The sequence below is a fragment of the Telmatherina bonti genome, assembly GCF_933228915.1.
Source record: "Telmatherina bonti genome assembly, chromosome: 10".
In the NCBI taxonomy this organism is placed as follows: domain Eukaryota; kingdom Metazoa; phylum Chordata; class Actinopteri; order Atheriniformes; family Telmatherinidae; genus Telmatherina; species Telmatherina bonti.
Genome location: NC_136628.1, coordinates 36,595,102 through 36,616,839, shown reverse-complemented (window position 1 = coordinate 36,616,839; position 21,738 = coordinate 36,595,102). Strand labels below are relative to the sequence as shown.

Sequence of the window (21,738 nt, the reverse complement as noted above, 5' to 3'; positions counted from 1 at the left end):
CAGACGTCCCCATTTACGTACGATAGAAATGGGCCTTTAGTGTGCTTTTGTTTAGCATCTCAACTGAGAAATTTCCTCTTCCAAGACAAAAAAAAACCGTAGAATCAACTCAATTTACTGAGACAGTGTCACAAAACCCATAAAACATTTTTAAATTCCAAACATGAGAACCTTATTTCAGCACCTGTAAAAACTCGACATGCTTCGTTTTTGCATTTGTCTGTTGTGCAAACAGCAATCACATGTGCAGCGAATTTCCTGCACGTGTCTGAGGCTCGGTGAGCAGGATGTCCACAAAGTGCAAACACAGCAGACATCCTCTCGTTTCTCCCAGCTCTGCAGTCACACGGCGCCGTCATCGGCTTCGCTTTTCACAAGTTTCAGTCGGGATTCAGCCATGAAGCCACGCTTGGGAAAAGCTTTTCATGGTAACATCACAAGTTGACCCGAGCAAACTGCTTCTTCACTCCCGTCACTCTGCATGTGATAAATGTTTCCAGTGAGATTAATCATTTCACCGCTGTTTTAACATGCGAAGATGTGTCCTCTCACTGAAAGAAAATCTGAAACACGGCAGGAACAGGATGCTGTTGTGCAACATAAAAAGGTTGCGTATTTCTCACAGCCTGATGCAAACGAACGTGTAATGTAACACATGTCAGGAGATGAAAGGGAGAAAGAGAACAACCTGCTTGTGACCGTCGAGGAAGACTCTTCTTTTCATTCGAGAAAACAGACAGCTTTTGCTGAAGCTTCTCAGACATGAATCATTTCTTCCTCTTGTGTAAAACAACACTCTTTCACCCCCATTTTCTCTGTGTGAATTTATCTTGAAACACGCTTAGTGGTTTTTTTTGCACCGCTACTCGCTGAACTTCCTGCCTCTGTGAACTCATCGAAATCAGAGCTCAGCGCACAAAGTCTGATTTATGTCACATAAAAAAACGTCAATTCTGTACATCAGGCGAGCTCTTGTCCTGATTAAACCGGTTAAAAATAAGATTGTTTCAGAGCTAATCACGCTAAGAAATTTATATCCTCGTCCTGAAACCATCAGAGCAGCTCAGACCTGAACATCTGGTCTCATTTGTACCCATTAAACCTGCTGGTTGTGCTTTCCGCTGTTAAAGCAACACTAAAGAAGTGTTTGAACCTGGAGACTCGGTTTAAAGAGGGCTGACATTTATTGTGGACGTTGAGGCCGGAGAGATCTCTGTAGCCTTCACAACTTCCCAGACTTGTTGCTTTAAGATACAATGTCAAACGTCAACAAGACACTTAAACTTAAAAAAACAAGATTTTCACGTTAAAAGATTTTTTGTAGTTTATGAATAAGTCACTCGAGCATGCTCGTACCTAACAATGAAGGTCCTTAGAGTTTATTTGCACTTTATTTTCACACTGAATGTGGGGATATGTTTTCAGATTCAGGGGAAACGGCTTACATAGAGGCAGACTAGAAGAAAAGACAATCATTAGAGAAAACCAAAGGTTATTCTAACCGGCCGAAGAAGCCGTCTGAAACATAGGGGGAAGGATCAAACACTGAACGACTTTAAGTGGATTTTAATTTTCTTCTTTGTTATTTTGGACAATGAATGAGGAAAGTCTCCAGGTTTTGCCCACTTTAGCATTTCTATAAATATACATCTGTTTCCTTGGTAATGAGCAGGTCATCAGGACCTTCTGGCTTTGCATGGAGCTGTCAAACAGACATCAACGGGGACGTCAGACCAACAGTCTTTTGTAACGTTGGCTTTTTCTGGTATCAACTGACTAAAAATCAGTTTCTACTCCTTTGCTGTGTACTGAGGAAAATACTTATTTATTTGTATTCTGTTCATGAAACATCTGATACAAAACAGCCGAAGGCAACTTGTACAGAAAGAAAACCCTCCCATTGAACCCCATACACAGGCTGGCCATTTTCCTGCTGGTACGATGTGTTTCTGGGACCATTAGTGTATTTTTTGGTCTCACTGGTTCATAAAACTCAGCAGGTCGCTGGTATTTCTTCACAGGAAAGAGATGAACGTTTCTTCCCCATTTATGTGACTTCTCTCCTTTTCAACTGGAACATTCAAACATGCAACAACTCTCTGGCATTGTTTTCATTTCCCTTATAAAGACGACTCTGTGTTGAGATTTACATGAAGATTCAGGCTTTCCACCTTTCTTGTGTAGTTACAAAGCATGCATGTGGCATAAATTGCAAAAACCATCTATAAACACAGCAGTATTTAGTATGGAAAACGAAAAACATGCTAAAATATGATACATGGAAATGGAAAAATCAGACATTTAAATAGACAATACAGCAAATAAAAACATTTCAGATGAAGAGTTTGGGTCTAATGCTAATAGTTCTCATGAATTTAAGTCTTAAAAGCTCAAATTTAATGTGCTCTAAGAAAATATTTAGAAAATATTTACATGGATATATTGTTGTTTACTTCAGCTTTTGTAAGCCATAAACCTTCTAAAAATAAGCTACCAAGTGAGCCATTTAAAAGGTAGCGTACTATACGCTAGCAACATTTTAGCATACCACATGCTAGTGGCGAGTGTGTAGCAGGTTGTTTTGAAACATACATGAAACTGAATAAATATATAAACAAGCTAAAACAAGAAATATGGAAATGCAACAATCAAAACTAAAACAAGACCCAAAAAGTTTTTATCTCTTCAGGAAAAGCTCCATTTTAGACAGAAAATCTGGGTCTAATTTGTATAAAAACTAAAAACTTCACTTCTACTTTCCTAAACCATAAACTTGCTCAAAATGCTCCTTTAAGCTAAAAAAAAAAAAAAAAACTGAGCTTACATACAGCTAGTGGATAGCATGAAGCAGGTTGTTTTGAAAACAGCCTCAATGTGAAACTAAATTTAAAAAGGTAAACAAGCTAAAACATGAAATATGGAAATGCAAAAATGAAAATAGGAACAAAATGACAAAAAACACAAACAAATGTGTAATTTGCATAAAATCTTCACATATCTATTGTTCTGCTTTTACAGACAGAAGTCCATTTAGCTCATGCCAGCAACATGTTAGCATATCAGATGCTAGCAACCGGTATGTGGAGTACATCGTTGGTGATTTTGAAAATAGCCAATATGTGAAAATGAATTTATTAATCAACCAGCTAAAACATGAAATATGGATAAAAATGAAAAGAAAAAGCCCCCAAAAAAATCCTGCCTCTTCACCACTTCTAACAGGAAGTTTTGGTCTTACTTCTGTAAAAGCTAAAACAAGCCCATTCTTACAGAAAATCTTCAGTTTTATTGAAGCCTAGTCGATGTGCCACCAGACTGCACCTCGAGGTTAACAAGCTTTATCTCAGGTCACCATCAGCATGCCTTCCTCCCTCATCTTCATCCTCCTCTGGCTAACAATGCGGCCTGTGTGTTTGCTGTGCTGTGTCCTGATCAGAGTGTATGGATGTCTACTACAAGCTGATTTCTGCAGAGATGCATACACCGCAACACTAAAACAAATGGGAACTCTGCTGTAATAATTCACATCATATGGAGGTCATATGGTCTGAAACCGATTTGGGAGACAGAGCTCGCTGCAAACTTCTTGTCTCAAAGAAAACAAAAATAACTTTTTAAAACAATTTATTAAACATAAGAGCAAAGTGTAGCTAATATATGCATTTAATTTTCACATGGAGAAGTGTTTGCATCCCTCAAATTCACTTTCTTTCGCTCAAATTTGGGTCTCCATGACCTTCATGAGGAATTTAGATTTATTTGTGCATTTTTTAACCATCAGCTCTAAAATTTGTTGTGTAGCCTAAAGTTCTGAGGAAAAAAACAAAGCAGAGAACCAAACAGTTTGAGAATATGCTTCTTAATTTCCATGTTGAATACAACTGTCATTGAAAAAGACATCATTGCCGCAATACATCTACAATAAATACAATAAATCTCCTCAACATACAGTTTCACAGGAAGGAAACAGGCGATTAAAAATAACCACCGAGCAACAAGTGAGATTCTGTGTGTGGTTCACAAGGTTATCACCAGAGCTGTTCAAATAAATGTGAACTGAGGCAGAAATGGAAAAACAAATGAACCCGAGGATGCTTATAACTTGAGTAAAAGCCTGAGGAGCTGAAACAAACTCCTTCCGCCAACAAACTCAATCAGCTCTTTGTCTACGTACTCCTGAAACTAAGAACCAAATCCCAAAAGTGGCAACAGCTTTTGATACCAATTGCTTTTTGTTAACAAAATCAATTCACCCCCCTCAGGGGCATTCTGACACTTTCTCACATCATTTATTTTAGTGAAAACCGAGGATGTCAAACTCCGGTTTGATGTGGAAAGTCTCCATGTTAGGTTAGTTTGTGTGGACGAATTTTAGCCAAAAGCCAAGAAATGTGTTTTCTAATGGCAGAAAGTGGTGCGTTCAAGGAAAATCAGTTCATCAACAGAATGCAGCACAACTTGAGTGATCTGATTTAATTGTATACTCCTTGTTATCTGGGAAAATCCAGAGGTATCAACCAGTCAACCAAGATGTTGCAGTGTCTCCTGGTGGTTCCTGGTAGGACATGTCTGAAATGCCTCAACTCAGCCAGGAAGCATCCAAACTAGACGTCTGAGCCACCTGGTTCTTCTGAACCATTCCTAGATGACTGACGTCCTTTCCACCCGCTAAACGCCCATTTCTGCAGGTCACAAAAGGCAGATATGCACATGGAAAGACAATTTTATCTCTCTCCTGAAGGGGCAGTATTGAATTGTATAACTGATGCACAGCCAGAGAAAGTAATAAATCAGGGAGGAAAACGACGAAGAAACCACCAAATACAGAACACCCAAAGAGGAAGTTGGAAGCAGCCAATAAAAAGTTTTGTTTATTGTTGTTCTTCTGGTGTTTTAGACGGTTGTAAACAGGTTGCATTACCACAGCCAACAGCTTTCAAAGCCCAGAAGTGAACCATAGACTATATAAAAAGATGGACGGAGTGTCCGTGACGTCACCCAATGATTTCTAGAGTTTCTCCTGTCTCTCCCTGAAAATACAAAATATGGGCAAACAGGTGGAGCTGAGGGAAGGTCTGACCGTGGGGGTGGATGATTGACATCTAGGAAACTCCAACCTGTCTGTAGCTAAGAGCTAACACGGTTGTTCTACATTCCTCCTTTTTTAAGCAGAATATATCTCTCAATCAAAAGGACACGTCCCCAATTATGCCGAATTTTGAGACAAAATTACTTCTAAATGGAGGAGCTATAATAAATTCACTCCCTCCACAGTTGTCATGAAGGTGAAGCTGACCTATTAAACCTAAAATAGATTTTTGTACCAGGTAGTAAACATGTTTATTTCTGCTGTAAACATGTTTATTTCTGCTGTGAAGTTGGTCTTTTTAACATGGGAGTCTATGGGGATTTGCTCTGTTTTGGAGCCCCAAGTGGATTAAGGGGGAACTGCAGTTTTATGCACTTCCGCATAGGCTTCACTTTAAACCACTGGAGGTTACCACTTGAAGTGAACCCTGAGCTCAGCACTGTCCCCTAATGGATGAAATTACTTAACAGCCATTGTAACATCAGACTCATGACAACGTTTGAAACGGCCATCTTCTTTTATACGAAAGGAAGCATAAATTAGCCTTGAGGGTGCATTCACACTGGCATTGTTTCATTTGGAGTAGCGTGGACATTTTCGCACTCTGCAGACAAAATAAACATACTAGTCCAATTAAGATTATTATAAATCTCATTACAGCGACTGGTAAGAAGTGTGGACCAGCAGGTCAGATCCATCTGAGTTAATTGTCTGATATATCGAATTTTTCATGTAAAGCTTGAAAATTAGCAGAATCTTAATGAAGAATGAATAACGTGGCTTTTGGTAGATTCGGTTCATAAGTTTCTCTCACCAAGAGGCCAGATTTTGTTTTGTATCACTTTATCTGTTAAATTAAACTAGCGTGTTAATACTACAGATTAATCTCTCTGCATGAATGCATACATTTAGACAGCGTTAAGTTCTTTTTACAATGGTATTAAGTTCTGCAGTATGAGAACTTTTTTATAAGTAAGATTTTAAGATATCGCCATGGTTTCGGAGACTTGGCCGGACTAACAAGCCTAATTTACTGAGGTGTTTCTTTATGTCGGGGATACCGAGGTCGGGACAACAATTAGGACTTCTGTTGCTGAGCATTCCAACAGCGATGACTGCTTAAGATCCCTGAACTTAACAGAAAAATACAAGTGGATGTCATCTGCATAGGGGAGATATGACATGTCAGGGTGCTGCTGGATTATCGGACCTACAAGTAAAGTGCGTAAAATAAAACGTATAGCTCCAAAAAACTAAACCTTGCGGTGCCCCAGACTTTATTTTCCTGGGTTTGTAAGTCCAGAAAAATGTGAATAGAACCATTTTAAAGTAAAGCCAGATGTAAGGTGTCCTTAAATGTTGGTAATGAAACATGTTATAAATGCTGGCGGCGCCTTAAGACCCTGTACTGGTTGTCTTATCAGAATTACATTTTTTAAGACAAAAACGCTCCTACAGACCTACAGCAGCATCATATTTCCGTGCAGGATGGATTCAGACAAGGCTACACAACGACCTGATATTATCTGTCTGGTGTCATAAATTCATCCCATGTGAAAATGAAAGTGTCTGTACGGTTGGCTGAAACCCTAGTCTGCCTTCTCCTCCAGCGACAACCAGTTTCTCTCTGCACTACTACCTCCGCAAGATACATTTTCCTTTTCCACTTGCATTCAAAGTCGCCAAACAACCTAATGTGTAAATCCCTTCCAATCGTTCTACAAGGAAGAATACTTTTTAACTTTTAACTGATTTCCAACACATTTTTTTGGCAATCCGTAGACCCTTTTCTCCTCAGTCTTTAATGCACAGGTGTGAAACTCCAGTCCTCAAGGGCCAGTATTCTTCAGGCTTTTGTTGTCTCCATGCTCCAACACACCTCCCTAATATGAATAAGTGGTTTAACAAGAAGCTGCTGGAGCCATTTGATTTGAATCAAGTGTGTTATGCCTGATAGAGTCCCTCGAGGACCATTCATATCACTTAACTGGCCCCATCCCAATAATATGTTTAAAAGAGTTGCATGCTTGAAATGTAAAAACTAGTATATTAACAAATCAAATAATGCTAATGACAACGAGTTCATTCTGCCTGTAATCCAATTATGATTCTAGATTGTACAATTTGTGGTTTTAAATAGTTTATCTGTCATAAGAAAGTAATACTGTTGTATGCATGGAGGGGGAAACCATCCATGTGTCCCTTTATTTCATAAACAAGAGCTCTGCTGCTTATTATCACATTTATTTCTGCACAGCATTATTTTGCCAATGCTGTGACTGTATACAGAGGAAACGAAAAATCAACACTGATTATATTCCCTGCGATGTTTATTACAGCTACATTACAGTTTAATCAGATAGCATTTCATATCTCTGTGTGTTCTGCACTTGTTTGATTGAGATTATGAACCTCAGGGCCACCATACCAACACCAACCAGTGAGAACAGCAGAATTTAGGTTACAACTGCTGCTTGTTTGAACCTATAGTGAAACGACCAGATAAGAGAATGAGTTTCTGATGAGCAGAAGTGCAAACAAACAGCTGTTTTGTGTTGGAATTGATGCAGCCGTTGGTCAGTCTCGACGTCCCATCAGTGTTTTCCATTCATGCACCAAAAATCAGCTGCTGCTACTTAAAAAGGTCATTTTCAAATTAAAGTCCCATGTTGGTTTTTTTTCTTCAGTGTTGTACAGTTTAGGTTATTTTGTACATTTTGTTTTCTGTTTGTTAACTTGGAAAACACTGGAAGCAGATATGGAGGATATTCTCAGTCACTGAAGTTCAGAAGAAGTCTTAATTGTAAGTATTTAAGTATTTGTTTAAGAAATTTTATACTGACGTGTACAAAAATCACTTCTGACTTTTCCACTTTTAAACAGATTTATAAGGTAAATTTATGTTTGAGATGATTATCTGAGTTTAAAAACAAGAAATTCTGGCTGGTTTATGTAGAATTTGAAGCAGATATTTCCTGTACAAACTTTATGTGAAAAGGGTATCTTTAAAGAATCTGGTACTACTAGTAACAATGGAGATAACCAATGTTAATTGTATTATTATTATTGGATTGAAGGTTATAAAGCGCAATCTCACCTATGATCACGATGTAATACAGTAGTGATACAACACAATACAAAATCAATTTGAGTCGATCCCTGAATTTATTTAGAGTTGCACACCAAATATTTTGGCTAACATTTAGCTCATCAACCGAACATCAACGCGGTTGTCATTTAGCACATCAACCGAACATTAACGTGGCTAACATTTAGCTCATCAACTGAACGTTTATGTGGCTAATATTTAGTTCATCAATTGAAGGTTAACATGGCTAACATTTAGCTCATCAACTGAACGTAAATGTAGCAAACTATTACTTCATCAACTGAACATTAACGTGGCTAATATTTAGCTCATCAACCAAATGTTTATGTGGCTAATATTTAGCTTATCAATTGAAGGATAACATGGCTAACATTTAGCTCATCAACTGAACGTAAATGTGGCTAATATTTCGCTCATCAACATAAATGTCTACGTGGCTCACATTTAGCTCAACAACCGAACATTTACGTGGCTAACGTTTAGCTCATCACCTGTATGTTTATGTGGCTAAAATTTAGCTCATCAACTGAAGATTAACGTGGCTAACATTTAGCTCTTTTAGCTCATCAACTGAATGTCAACGTGGCTAACATTTAGCTCTTCAACCAAACGTTTATGTGGCTAACATTTAGCTCATCAACGAAACGTTTATGTGGCTAACATTTAGCTTATCAACCAAACGTTTATGTGGCAAACATTTAGCTTATCAATTGAAAGTTAACGTGGCTAACATTTTGCTCATAAACTGAACGTAAATGTGGCTATTATTTCGCTCATCAACAGAATGTCTACATGGCTAACAATTAGCTCATCAACCGAATATTAACATGCTAACATTTCGCTCATCAACTGAACGTTTATGTGGCTAACATTTCGCTCATCAACAGAATGTCAACGTGGCTAACATTTAGCTCATCAACTGAAGGTTAACGTGGCTAACATTTAGCTCAATTTGCTCATCAACCAAATGTTAACGTGGCTAAAATTTAGCTTATCAACTCAATGTTACCGTAGTAAATCCATTTTATTTTAGCATGATAAATACTCAATGTCATGAAATATTTTAACTCCTACTGCCATCATCGACCTCTATGATGATGACCAACCTGGGCATGAATATTCCCTTGCCCGGACGCGGGTTACCGGGACCCCCCTCTGGAGCCAGGCTTGGAGGTGGGGTACGAGAGCGAGCGTCTGGTGGCCGGGCCTTCACCCATGGGGCCCGGTCGGGCTCAGCCCGAAAGGGTTACATGGGCCCCACCTCCCGTGGGCTCACCATCTGCGGGAGGAGCCGTAGGGGTCGGGTGCAATGTGAGCTGGGCGGCAGCAAGAGGCGGGGACCCTGGCGGTCCGATCCCCGGCTGCAGAAGCTGGCTCTAGGGACGTGGAACGTCACCTCTCTGGTGGGGAAGGAGCCTGAGCTTGTGCGCGAGGTTGAGCGGTTCCGGCTAGATATAGTTCGACTCACCTCGACGCATGGCTTGGGCTCTGGAACCAGTACCCTCGAAAGGGGCTGGACTTTCTTCCACTCTGGAGTTGCTCATGGTGGGAGGCGCCGAGTAGGTGTGGGCATTCTCATCAGCCCCCAGCTTGGTGCCTGCACGTTGGGGTTTACCCCGGTGGATGAAAGGGTAGTTTCCCTTCGCCTCCGGGTGGGGGGACGGGTCCTGACTGTTGTCTGTGCTTATGCGCCGAACAGCAGTTCAGAGTACCCACCCTTTCTGGGGTCCTTGGAGGGAGTGCTGGAGGGTGCTCCTTCTGGGGACTCCATTGTTCTGCTGGGGGACTTCAATGCTCACGTGGGCAATGACAGTGGGAGGCATGGTCCCCCCCTTCTGAACCCAAATGGGGTTTTGTTATTGGACTTCTGTGCTCGTCATGGATTGTCCATAACAAACACCGTGTTCCAACATAAGAGTGTCCATATGTACAACTGGCATCAGGATTCCCTGGGCCGCAGTTCGATGATCGATTTTGTAGTCGTATCGTCGGACCTGCGGCCACATGCCTTGGACACTCGGGTGAAGAGGGGGCGGAGCTGTCAACTGATCACCACCTGGTGGTGAGTTGGCTCAGGTGGTGGGGGAGGAGGCCGGTCAGATCTGGCAGACCCAAACGTGTTGTGAGGGTCTGCTGGGAACGTCTGGCTGAGTCCCCCGTCAGAGTGAGCTTCAACTCCCACCTTCAGCAGAGCTTCAACCATGTTCCGAGTGAGGCGGGGGACATTGAGTCCGAATGGGCTGTGTTCCGTGCCTCTATTGCTGAGGCGGCCGGCCGGAGCTGTGGCTGTAAGGTCGTTGGTGCCGGTCGTGGCGGTAATCCCAGGACTCGTTGGTGGACACCAGCAGTGAGGGATGCCGTCAAGCTGAAGAAGGAGTCCTATCGGGCCTTCTTGGCCTGTGGGACTCTGGAGGCAGCTGATGGGTACCGGCGGGCTAAGCGGCATGCAGCTTTGGCTGTTGCCAAGGCAAAAACTCGGGCATTGGGAGGAGTTCGGCGAGGCCATGGAGAAAGACTTCCGGACGGCTTCGAGGAGATTCTGGTCCACCATCCGGCGGCTCGGGAGGGGGAAGCAGTGCTCCATCAATACTGTGTACAGTGGAGATGGGGAGCTGCTGACCTCAACTCGGGACGTAGTGGGCCGGTGGAAGGAATACTTCGAAGACCTCCTCAATCCTACCAACATGTCTTCCGATGAGGAAGCAGAGCTGGTGGACTCAGGGGTGGACTCTCCTATCTCTGGGGCTGAAGTCGCTGAGGTGGTCAAAAAGCTCCTTGGCGGCAAGGCCCCGGGGGTGGATGAGATCCGCCCGGAGTTCCTTAAGGCTCTGGATGCTGTGGGGCTGTCCTGGCTGACACGCCTCTGCAGCATTGCGTGGACATCGGGGGCAGTACCGCTGGATTGGCAGACTGGGGTGGGGGTCCCCCTTTTTAAGAAGGGGGACCAGAGGGTGTGTTCCAATTACAGGGGAATCACACTCCTCAGCCTCCCTGGTGAGGTCTATTCAGGGGTCCTGGAGAGGAGGGTCCGCCGGATAGTCGAATCCCAGATTGAGGAGGAGCAGTGTGGTTTTCGTCCTGGTCGCGGAACAGTGGACCAGCTCTATACCCTCTTTGGGGTCCTGGAGGGGGCATGGGAGTTTGCCCAACCAGTCTACATGTGTTTTGTGGACCTGGAGAAGGCATTCAACCGTGTCCCCCGGGGGCTCCTGTGGGGGGTACTCCGGGAGTATGGGGTACCGGACCCCCTTGTACAGGCTGTCCGGTCCCTGTACGACAGGTGTCAGAGCTTGGTCCGCATTGCCGATAGTAAGTCGGATCCGTTTCCAGTGAGGGTTGGACTCTGCCAAGGCTGCCCTTTATCACCGATTCTGTTCATAACTTATATGGACAGAATTTCTAGGCACAGCCGAGGTGTTGAGGGGATCCGACTTGGTGGCCTCAGGATTGGGTCCCTGCTTTTTGCGGATGACGTGGTCCTGTTGGCTTCATCTGGTTGTGATCTCCAGCTCTCGCTTGAGCGATTCGCGGCCGAGTGTGAAGCGGCTGGGATGAGAATCTGCACCTCCAAATCTGAGACCATGGTCCTCAGCCGGAATAGAGTGGATTGCCCTCTCCGGGTCGGGGGTCAGGTCCTGCCTCAAGTGGAGGAGTTTAAATATCTCGGGGTCTTGTTCATGAGTGAGGGAAGGATGGAGCGCGAGATCGACAGACGGATCGGTGCGGCGTCTGCAGTAATGCGGACTCTGTGCCGGTCTGTCGTAGTGAAGAAGGAGCTGAGCCAGAAGGCGAAGCCCTCGATTTACCAGTCGATCTACGTTCCTACCCTCACCTATGGTCATGAGCTGTGGGTCGTGACCGAAAGAAGGAGATCTCGTATACAGGTGGCTGAAATGGGTTTCCTCCGCAGGGTGGCCGGGCTCTCCCTTAGAGATAGGGTGAGGAGCTCGGTCATCCGGGAGGAGATCAGAGTAGAGCCACTGCTCCTCCGTATCGAGAGGAACCAGTTGAGGTGGATCAGGCATCTGGTCAGGATGCCTCCTGGACCTCCCTGGTGAGGTGTTCCAGGCACGTCCCTCTGGGAGGAGACCCCGGGGAAGACCCAGGACACGCTGGAGGGATTATATCTCTCAGCTGGCCTGGGAACGCCTCGGGATCCCCCCCGCAGAGTTGGCAAATGTGACTGGGGAGAGGGAAGTCTGGGCTTCCCTGCTTAGGCGGCTGCCCCCACGACCCGACCCCGGATAAGCGGCAGAAGATGGATGAAATATTTTGACAATTAATAAACTATTCTTATAAAATACTATTCAAATATTTTTTTAGTTCTTCTGTACAGTATTGTTTCATCCGTACTTTCACTTAGCTAGTAATTTTGTTCTTTAACATATTTTTAAAATAATGATCTCTGAAGCATTTTCAAACACTAACTTCCTGTTCATAAACAGCCATATTAGGTTTTAATGGCACAAAACACAAAATAAATTTTGCCAAATAACAAAAACTGTATTAAAAAAAAAACCTTGCATTTTTAAGTCTTGTTTAGAAATTCGAGGAAGTTATGGGGAATTACACTTTATACATTTTGAAGTTTCATGAAACAAAATATCATAATCAAACATTGTTTCAAAAGATCTCTTCAATCACTTTCAGATGAATTTTGTAACTCAGATATTTTATGATGATTAAACTACAACTGCAGATGTGTTCAGATGGATCAACAACCAGGTTGCCATGGTTATGATCCGTCTCAAAGGCCTCCAACACAATCTGCACATGAAACACAACAAAGACTCCTGAGATGAAAGCCCTGCCATGTCAGACGGGAGGAAAGGTGTTTTACCTGTGCTCTGTCGCAGCTCCTCACAAAGACTCACATGAGGAAACTGCAGCATCTGCTTCCATTTCTTGCTTTTTCCTTTCCGGTTCCCACCGCCTCCTGTCAAAGAGGAAACAGTTACTTATGCTAATTATGCAATTAATCTCTTACTTTAATCAATCAGATTTATGCTACTGGAGTGGAACTGAGCTCATTCAATCACCGCTTTATTGGCATTATTCTTCGAAGATTCATGGTTTAACATTACACCCTCCTCAAATTTAGTGCTACTGTTGACCCTGGCAGTCAAAAGTGTCCACGTACAAAAACTGCAATAAAATTGTTTAACATTAATATTTTTTCAGCTTTTATTTTAAATAAATCCCCTAAACAACATATATTCACCTAAAAAAAGTAACACACTTTAAATGCCAGTTTGAAATTTTAATTTTTACAAAAAAATTAGAATATTTAATTACAAAAAACTGTAAAAACCCGATACAATAAACATCAGAGGGATGAGTCTTTTATGCAGGGCAGGAAATTCCTGTTGGGGACTTGAAGGCAAAAATGTACATGCCCAGAAAAATGTGTCATAATAATCAATATTTTTTCTCCTCTTTTTGGATATTTATATATATATATATATATATATATATATATATATATATATATATATATATATATATATATATATATATATATATATATATTATATACATATATATAAAAATGGATTTCAGCAGATGACTAAAACCTGTGCAGCTGACAGCCTATGGTGTAATAATTTTCCCAGATTTTAATTTTTATATTTCCTGCATTATTATTCATTTTGAGCAACACTGATTTAACCTGCACCATCTGCAACCTGAACAAATGATCACCTCCAGCTGTTTTCTCTGAGCAGATACTTATTCGCACAAAAAACTTTAAACAAGGGAAGGATTCATCAGACCAGATCATAAAAAAACCAGAAAAACAAGAGTATAAGTTAAAATTACAAGGAGAAAATGAGCCTGCAGAGACTTGCAACACGGCCGTCGTGTCGGCTCTTGTTCTGCTTCTTGCTCTGTGGTGAATGAAAACTGTTGCAGGAGCAGAAACTGCGACTCGCAGGCTGCTGCAGCTTCACCAACTTCCTCTGGTTTCTCTTGTGGCTTCGTTCTCCGGCTGCTTCTGAGAGGCAGCCATTGCCGGGAGGATCACCATGACTTCAACCTTCTCACAGTCCTGAGATAAACAATTAGTCTTGTGACCTCAGACGTTTAGAGAACTCTCTGTGTGGCTCTGACCAGATCCTGAAAGAAAAACAGCTCCTTCATTCAGCCTTTTTCTCTGATCTCGGAGTATAAAGTGGGTTCAATGCTTCTGAATTCACTGCTTTCTCTGTGGCAAAGGTCAAAGTTCACATTCATACAGCTGAAAACTTCCTTTGTAAAAGTAGTTTCATTGTGTTCTTATATGGAATACAAGAGCATGTTATTGATGAATGGATGTTTAAATGTACAACTAAAATAGCATTGTGGTTGTGATGGGTGCAGGATGTGGCTCAGCATTGTCTTGCTGAAACGTGCAAGGTCATTCCTGAAAGAGACGACGCTCCGATGGGAGCAGATGTTGCTCTAAAACCATTTTAAACTATTTTAGATGAGTTTAAATGTATTTCTGCCAGAGGATCCCGCTTTGTAAGCATTTAGTTTAGACTTTCTGCCTTGTCCGGACACACAGAGATTCCCTCAGATCTTCAAAACCTTCACAGTTTTACATCAAACAAGGAAGAAGGTTGCTGGTTCAAGCCTCAGCTGGCAGGTTTGAACAGTGGCCTATCTGTGTGGAGTTTGCATGTGTTTGCATGTGTTTGCATGTGTACTTACTTCCTCCCGCCCACAAGACATAGGTTAACTGATCACTTCTCACGTGTAAGTTGCTTTTAATAAAACCGCCTGGTAACAGTGAAATAAGATGTTATTTTACCAAACTGAAGATGGCTACTTTTATCCATCCCCAAAAACGGCCACAAAGAGTAAATGCAGAAGATCACTAACATCTAGATGTGTCCCAGCATACAGAGATTCCCTCCTGATCCTCTGAATCTTTCAATCAGACTTTTCACCTTTTGTTGCTCCATCTTCTGATAAATGTGATGCTGCCATCAGATCTAAAATAATCTGTTCCATCATCTGATATGTTTTTCTTCTTCTGGGAATAAAATATGACCTGATGAGATTCAATTCTCCGATTCAAAGCCTGAAACTTTCTTAATGTTTTCACGTCGGACATCATCTTGCATCTTCCTTGCATAACATCAGCCGTCTTGGTTTGTTTGATTCAGCCGAGGTCCGTTAGTCTGCAGGAGGCTAAATAAAGAATAAAGAAACGACCTTTGCTTTGAGCAGATTTGCTGAAAAGTTCTGCAGCATTTTAGCAGCTGTGATGTTGCTTTTCTTTATACTTCAGCGCTTCTCCATCCGAACCGGAATGTAAATGATGGGCTGACGGAGCAGGACGTTGGTTCAAGAGGAGAGATGTGAGGATGAACGTAACGAAAAGGAAAACCACACCGTTACCTGGTGAAATACAAAAACTTCTGCAGAAATAACATTAAATAAAGAAAAGACTCAGAACATCAGCGATAATAAAAGCAACTTATATACATATTACCCACAGCATGTCATGTTTTATTATTAAACCAGATGGATGGATTTCGTCTACGTTTGCAACATTTTTCTCTTTTTAAACAGAATGCAGGTTTTTATTTTTACTTTATTTATCATTTGAATTGTTTTATTCTACTAGATCTCTACATTTCAGCGTGTAATTAAATGGTGGATTTGTTGGTTCACAATACAATTTTTAAGAAAAGTAAATAAACTACATCAGTATTTGTCTGATAAGTGTCAAATATGAAACAACAAAGAAGTCCAATAAAATAAAATAATTTTTATAACAAAAAAATATTTTAAAAAATAATAAAATAAAAAAAATTAAAAAATAAAAGCTATTTTTAGGCAAGTCGTCCTTTCAACAGTATTTATTTGTGATTTCCAGTTGAATTGATCAATAATGAATCCTAAAGCCACATCTGAAAGTGTCTATTTAATTTCATGACTGATTAAATTTATTTTATTTCTATTTGATGCACGTTTTGGAAACCTAATACATTTTGTCTTTATAAAAAAAAGTAGATAATTTGTTGACAAAATAACATTAATCTTGTAATTTTCAGATACTTTGTGAACATTTTTCATTTACTAGTGGCAGAAATTTGCTTCCATAAATGACCGTAGTGAGTTTTTTGTAGGACCAAAACAATTTCTGATGTTTCCATAACGACGACCATCTGAAGAAGTGTAGAAGAAAGAAAAGCAACGATGTGTGAAAATCTGAAAATTGTTTTGTCCGAACTCCAGGAAACTTTGTGGATTCTGCAGTGAAAATGTCTCATCTGTCATTTTAATGGATTACTGCCTCGATTTCTTCAACCACAATCACATCAGATGAGCTTCATTTAAAAAAGGTTCAGATCCGACTGCATTAACGACCCTTATTTCTGATAGATCTGCGTATGAATGAGGGCTTTATCAGTGGGAACAATGTAAGATTAGGACCGTAATGAAAGCGGTGAACCCTTGTAGCCGAGCGTTTTCTGCAGCCAATCTAACAGAAACTAAATGATCAATCTTTTGCTCAAAAAGGGTCAGAAATTAACCGGATTCACATCCGCAGCAGAGATCTGTTGCTGTTAATTCGCTTCAGAAGCGCCGCTGAAATATTTACTGTCCCCCACCACCTGAGCCAACTCACCACCAGGTGGTGAATCTGACAGGATTCACTATTCAAATCCTGCACGGCAGCTGCTTCTGGCAGAAAAAAATCGTTTACTGTCCTAGATACACTGCAAACAAGATGCTGTGTGTGTGTGTGTGTGTGTGTCCAGGAAACAGATGATAATATCAGAATTACAGATAAGCTGATTGATGCCTGATGTCCACCGTGTGCATTAGCGACTATGTAAATCACGACAAGCAGAAAAACACAGGAAGACACTGAAACATGAAATGACCTCCTCGCACAGTTACAGTCCAGCTAGCGTCCAGTCAGGCAGAGAGGAAGAGTTCAGCTGCCTTCATCAGCATGTAAGAAAGTGTTAAATATGTAAAGACAGAAACGTAAATTGTCGAATTAAACTATATTTTTGTATTCTTAAAGGGGTGCTATGATGGTATTTGGAGTTTTCTGAGCTTTCTACAGTGTTACAGTGTTGAATCCTCATCAGACATGTGAACGGCACTGTTTTTATCACCTAAACGCATGTTTGAGTTTGAGTTCCAGCACTCTCTCCGTTCGGTTTCCATGGCGACGGAAAACGCATCGTTTTAGAGAGTTTTTTCTACTTGGAAATCCTTGTGACGTCCCGGGGGATAAGGTTCGGTGATTGGTTACCTTCTACTGGTTAACAAGGGCATGTACAAATACATCAGGCGGGTGGAAAACGTGGGATAAAGTTATTTCCAACGATGGCTGGTGAGTTTACCAAAGAGAGACATCCTGCTGCATTCGTTGCTGTGGGTTGCTGTTTTCCACTTCGTTTTCAGGCTCTGATTCAGGTTCCAACATGTAGGGCTGTATGCTATGTGCTGACATTGTATTTTGTTTTTTTAATTGAGTTCATATGAGCCTAATCCTTCTGTTTATGAGATGTTACAATGACGGTGAAAGCAGGTGCGGTGCGCGCTCCCGATGTAGTGCAGTGGCGGGAGGCGGGGCTTAATGCGGAAGAGTCTCAATCCACTCGTTTTGCCCGCAGGCTGATCTGACAGCCTACGGAGAGGGTCGGTCTGAAGTAAATAAAGCCATTTGTGACAATAACTCCATCAATCCCAGCCCTTCTGGGCTCAGAAATAAAAATAAATTAGCCTGAAATGAACATAATAGTTCCACTTTAATGCCCATTCATGCTTGATGCAGACAGATGGACAGTTTCGTCTGTCTTCTGCATTGGTTACGTGCATAATTTAGTCCCTTTTTGGTTCGGCAGAAATGGGACAATACCACTGGAAACCACCAGGGGGCAGTGCTGAGTTCTACAGCTGAACAAGATCAGGAAAGGAAAAGGAAGAAGACGCAGAAAACTGCCAAAAAAAAAAAGCACCTGCAAAATCAAAAAAACATCTTGGTTTTATTCTTCATCTGGTTTTTTTGGTCAATTGTAAACAAATTTGTAGCGATGTGTTACCGCTACAAGCTGCTGTCAGAACACTGAAACAATCTCTGAACTCAGCACTGCCCACTAGTGGATGAACTGACTTTACTACCAAGTCAACGTAACCATGGGAGTGGCGACGTATCACACCGTTTGAAATGAACTACCTTATTTTCATACATATGGGAGCAAAAAATGGTCCTTTAGTTTAACACTCTGTCTGTTTACATGGGAGTTTTAATTCCTGTTTAATTCTGAATGAAAGTTAATTCCACTTTAAACTGATGAAAAATGACCATGTAAACACTTAATTCCTAATGCTAATTTCTATTCAGAATTAAACTTCCGATGTAAGTGGCTGGTTTATTCGCATGTTAATTCCGAACTATTTAATTCCTCTGTCATGTAAACCTTCATTCCGCTTTTAAGTTAATTCCGGTCGTTCTGAGCATGCTCATTACCTTGTCCTGTCCCGATGACGCGTTGTTTTGCCTCCCGTGTTCGGTGGTCTATCTTTCTTCACCTTCTCAGTTGCTGCAGAAAGTGAAGTAGTATGTTCGTGTTGAGCTGCTACTTCACATTTATAATAAAAACTGGTTCTTATTATGTAGTTTTTACAAGTTACGACTGAAAAGACGAGAAGCAGGGAGCCAACTTTGTTTATTTCGGGAATACGTCATGCACCCTCTGTCCAATCAGAACCCTTCCCAACCCGCCGCTCTAAAGAGGAATTAACTGAGGACGTGTTTCATGTAAACGTTCATTCGGAATTATTATTTTCATGTGAACTCGTAGGAAAATACATTAATTCCGAATTATTAATTCTGAATAAAAAAACATCATGCTAACGTAGGCATTAGGAGGTTATTATTCAGATGGTAGTGATTCAACACATAGATGTAAAATAAACTTTGTTTTCCAGTTCAGGTCTGAAAAGCATCTAGAAAGTTTGGATTTCTGCAATTCCTCCACCATGAAATGTCATAAAGTTGGCGGTTGGAAATCTGCCCCTGCAATCCCCACCAGCATGTCCATGTTGGGGGTAAATTTAGGCCACAGTTTCCATGGTGGCCTCACCGGTGGTTTCCCACATGGGCTTCAAGTTGGTTCTGACTGCTTTCAGCTGGGGACCAACTTGGTGAAGTCCACAGGTACCATGTAGGGCATAGGTACCCAAATCCCAGCCAGCATGTCTATATGGGGCCCGTCAAGGTTAAATTTGGGCTATGTGGGTACTGAGTTAACCTGGGCTTGAACTGTTTCCACATGGTTTCAGTTACATGGGTTCATGTGAGCAGTATGAGCACTATGTGGGCCGTACGAGCCCCATCGAGCCCATGTGGGCCGTAAGTGGGCAGCTGAAACCCAGTCAGTACAAACCCATATGGGCAAACCCAGGTGAGGTCACTGTGGAAACTGGATAAAAACCACACGGGATCCTCATCTGCACTCTTTAACAGTGTTTGCCTGATAAAAATCAGGTAATGCCACTCAGACATGTCTAAAAGTCAACAAGATGAAATTAAACAAAGTTAGGAAACAATTGCGTCTCTGATGAACGACTCCATCATCAGCCGCCTTGTAGTCTGGATCTGGCAGCTGATTGGATTGGAGGCTGTAAAAGCTGGACAGGTACACTGGCGCCATGCCTTTAAGGACTCTTATAAAACGTCATAAAACTTCTAACTGGATCTTGTAACAGACTGGAAGCCAGCGTAGACATACTGATCCAATGTAATATTGCTGAGATTTTCTTTTTTAATTATCCTTTCCAGCATGTTTATCCTTTTTTATGGGACATCGTCAGCAGGAGTCAGTCCCAGTAGCCTCTCACGTCGTATCTAATCTATTTTCTAATTGTTCCTGGGAAATAGTTTGACTTTAAAGAGTCTGTCATTCCTGTCAACAGTCTGCAGAGCTCCAGCTTATACACTACAAAGCAAACTGTAATAAAGAAGAGCAATATTGGCATTTAAAGGTAAATATTTGATGATTTTATCACTGAAGGAGTCGTGGAACTATTAGGGAGTGTTTGTATTTGGTACAGGATAAGACAGGACTGCAGCTGAAGAAGCTCAACGTGCACATACAGCTGAATGTCACCAACATTAAATGGTAACAAATCTCATGAGAGGATTGACGGAAACATAAAAATAAAAATCAGTAAACCCAGAACTGAACCCTGAGAAACCCCCCAGGTTATGGCAACCTCCGGCGGTAAAAAATTGAAGCCTATGCGGAAGTGCATAAAACTGCAGTTCCCCCTTCATCCGCTAGGGGCTGCAAAACAGAGCAAATCCCCATAGACCCCCATGGTAAAATGTCCAACTTCACAGCAGAAATAAACATGTTTACAGCCTGGTTTAAAAATCAATTTTCGGTTTATAGGTCAGGCTTACCTTCATGACAACTGTGGGGGGAGTGAATTTTTTTTAACTCGCCCGTTTAAAAGTAATTTAATCTCAAAGTTCGGCATATTTAGGGGCGTGTCCTTTTGATTGACAGGTACCCGATCTCCCGCTTCAAGTCAGAGGAACGTAGAACAACTGTGGTTTTTAGCTGGTTAACAACGTGACTTAGCTTTAGCCCGCTTACCTCCGTTAGCTGGTTAGCTCCTGTTATCTCCGGGTTAGCTTTTAGCTACAGAAAGCTCGGAGTTCGCTCGATGTCAATCACCCACCATGATGCTCACGGCTGCCCTCTCAGCTCCACCTCTTTGCCCATATTTGTATTTTCTGGGCAAGACGACGCGCATGGCGCTGCCAACATGGCGACGGTAGGAACCGCCCACTGAGCTTCAATTCAGCTCTTTAGAAACCTACGGGTGACGTCACAGAGGCTCCGTCCATCTCTTTATATACAGTCTATGATCACACCCCAGCAACTGGATATCAACACAATGGACTTGTTCGACGCTCACTATGGTCGATTAGTTAAAGAAACCCGAGCGGACATCAGAGGAAAAGACGAGAGGGGTAGAGCAAGAGAAAAGACAGAGCTTCAAAAGAGACAGATGCCAGATGGATGCAGAGTTACAGTAAATCCAAACACAGATTCCAGGGCTTCCAGATCCAACACAACCCCAGATCTTACACCCAGATCACTGTTTCCAAGCTTATTGAACTCTGAAATCCATCAATTTCATCCTTTTAGCCCAAAAACCTTCAATTACAGAGTCTGGGAGTCCAGGTGGTTAGCTGCTAGCTGCTAACAGTTAACTGCTAGCGGTTGCTAGTGGTTAGCTGCTAGTGGTTAGCTGCTAGCGTTTAGCTGCTAGTGGTTAGCTTCTAGCTGTTAGCTGCTAGTGGTTAGCTTCTAGCAGTTAGCTACTAGCGGTTGGCTGCTAGCAGTTAGCTGCTAGCGGTTAACATGTCTCAGCATGGAGGCAGAACCTGGACATGTGGAGGACAAAAGAAGAAGAACACAGACTTAAAAACTGTCTACAGGATCTGAAATCCAGCAAAGACCTGAACTAGGACCTGAGAAATGCATCTGGACCTTCAGCTGATCCATTTCCTGTT

At 41.9% G+C, this 21,738-nt stretch overlaps 1 protein-coding gene across 1 annotated transcript in view; it reads right to left on the bottom strand.

Moving 5' to 3' along the window:
• Positions 1-21,738, bottom strand: part of grk6 (G protein-coupled receptor kinase 6) — a gene marked incomplete at its 5' end in the record, with an annotated part of 94,684 nt that overhangs the window by 64,038 nt on the left and 8,908 nt on the right. Inside the window, one exon of the mRNA XM_079247110.1 lies at positions 13,039-13,134. Within this exon, the coding sequence (XP_079103236.1) occupies positions 13,039-13,134 (96 nt within the window). The remainder of the gene's footprint in view (positions 1-13,038; positions 13,135-21,738) is intronic.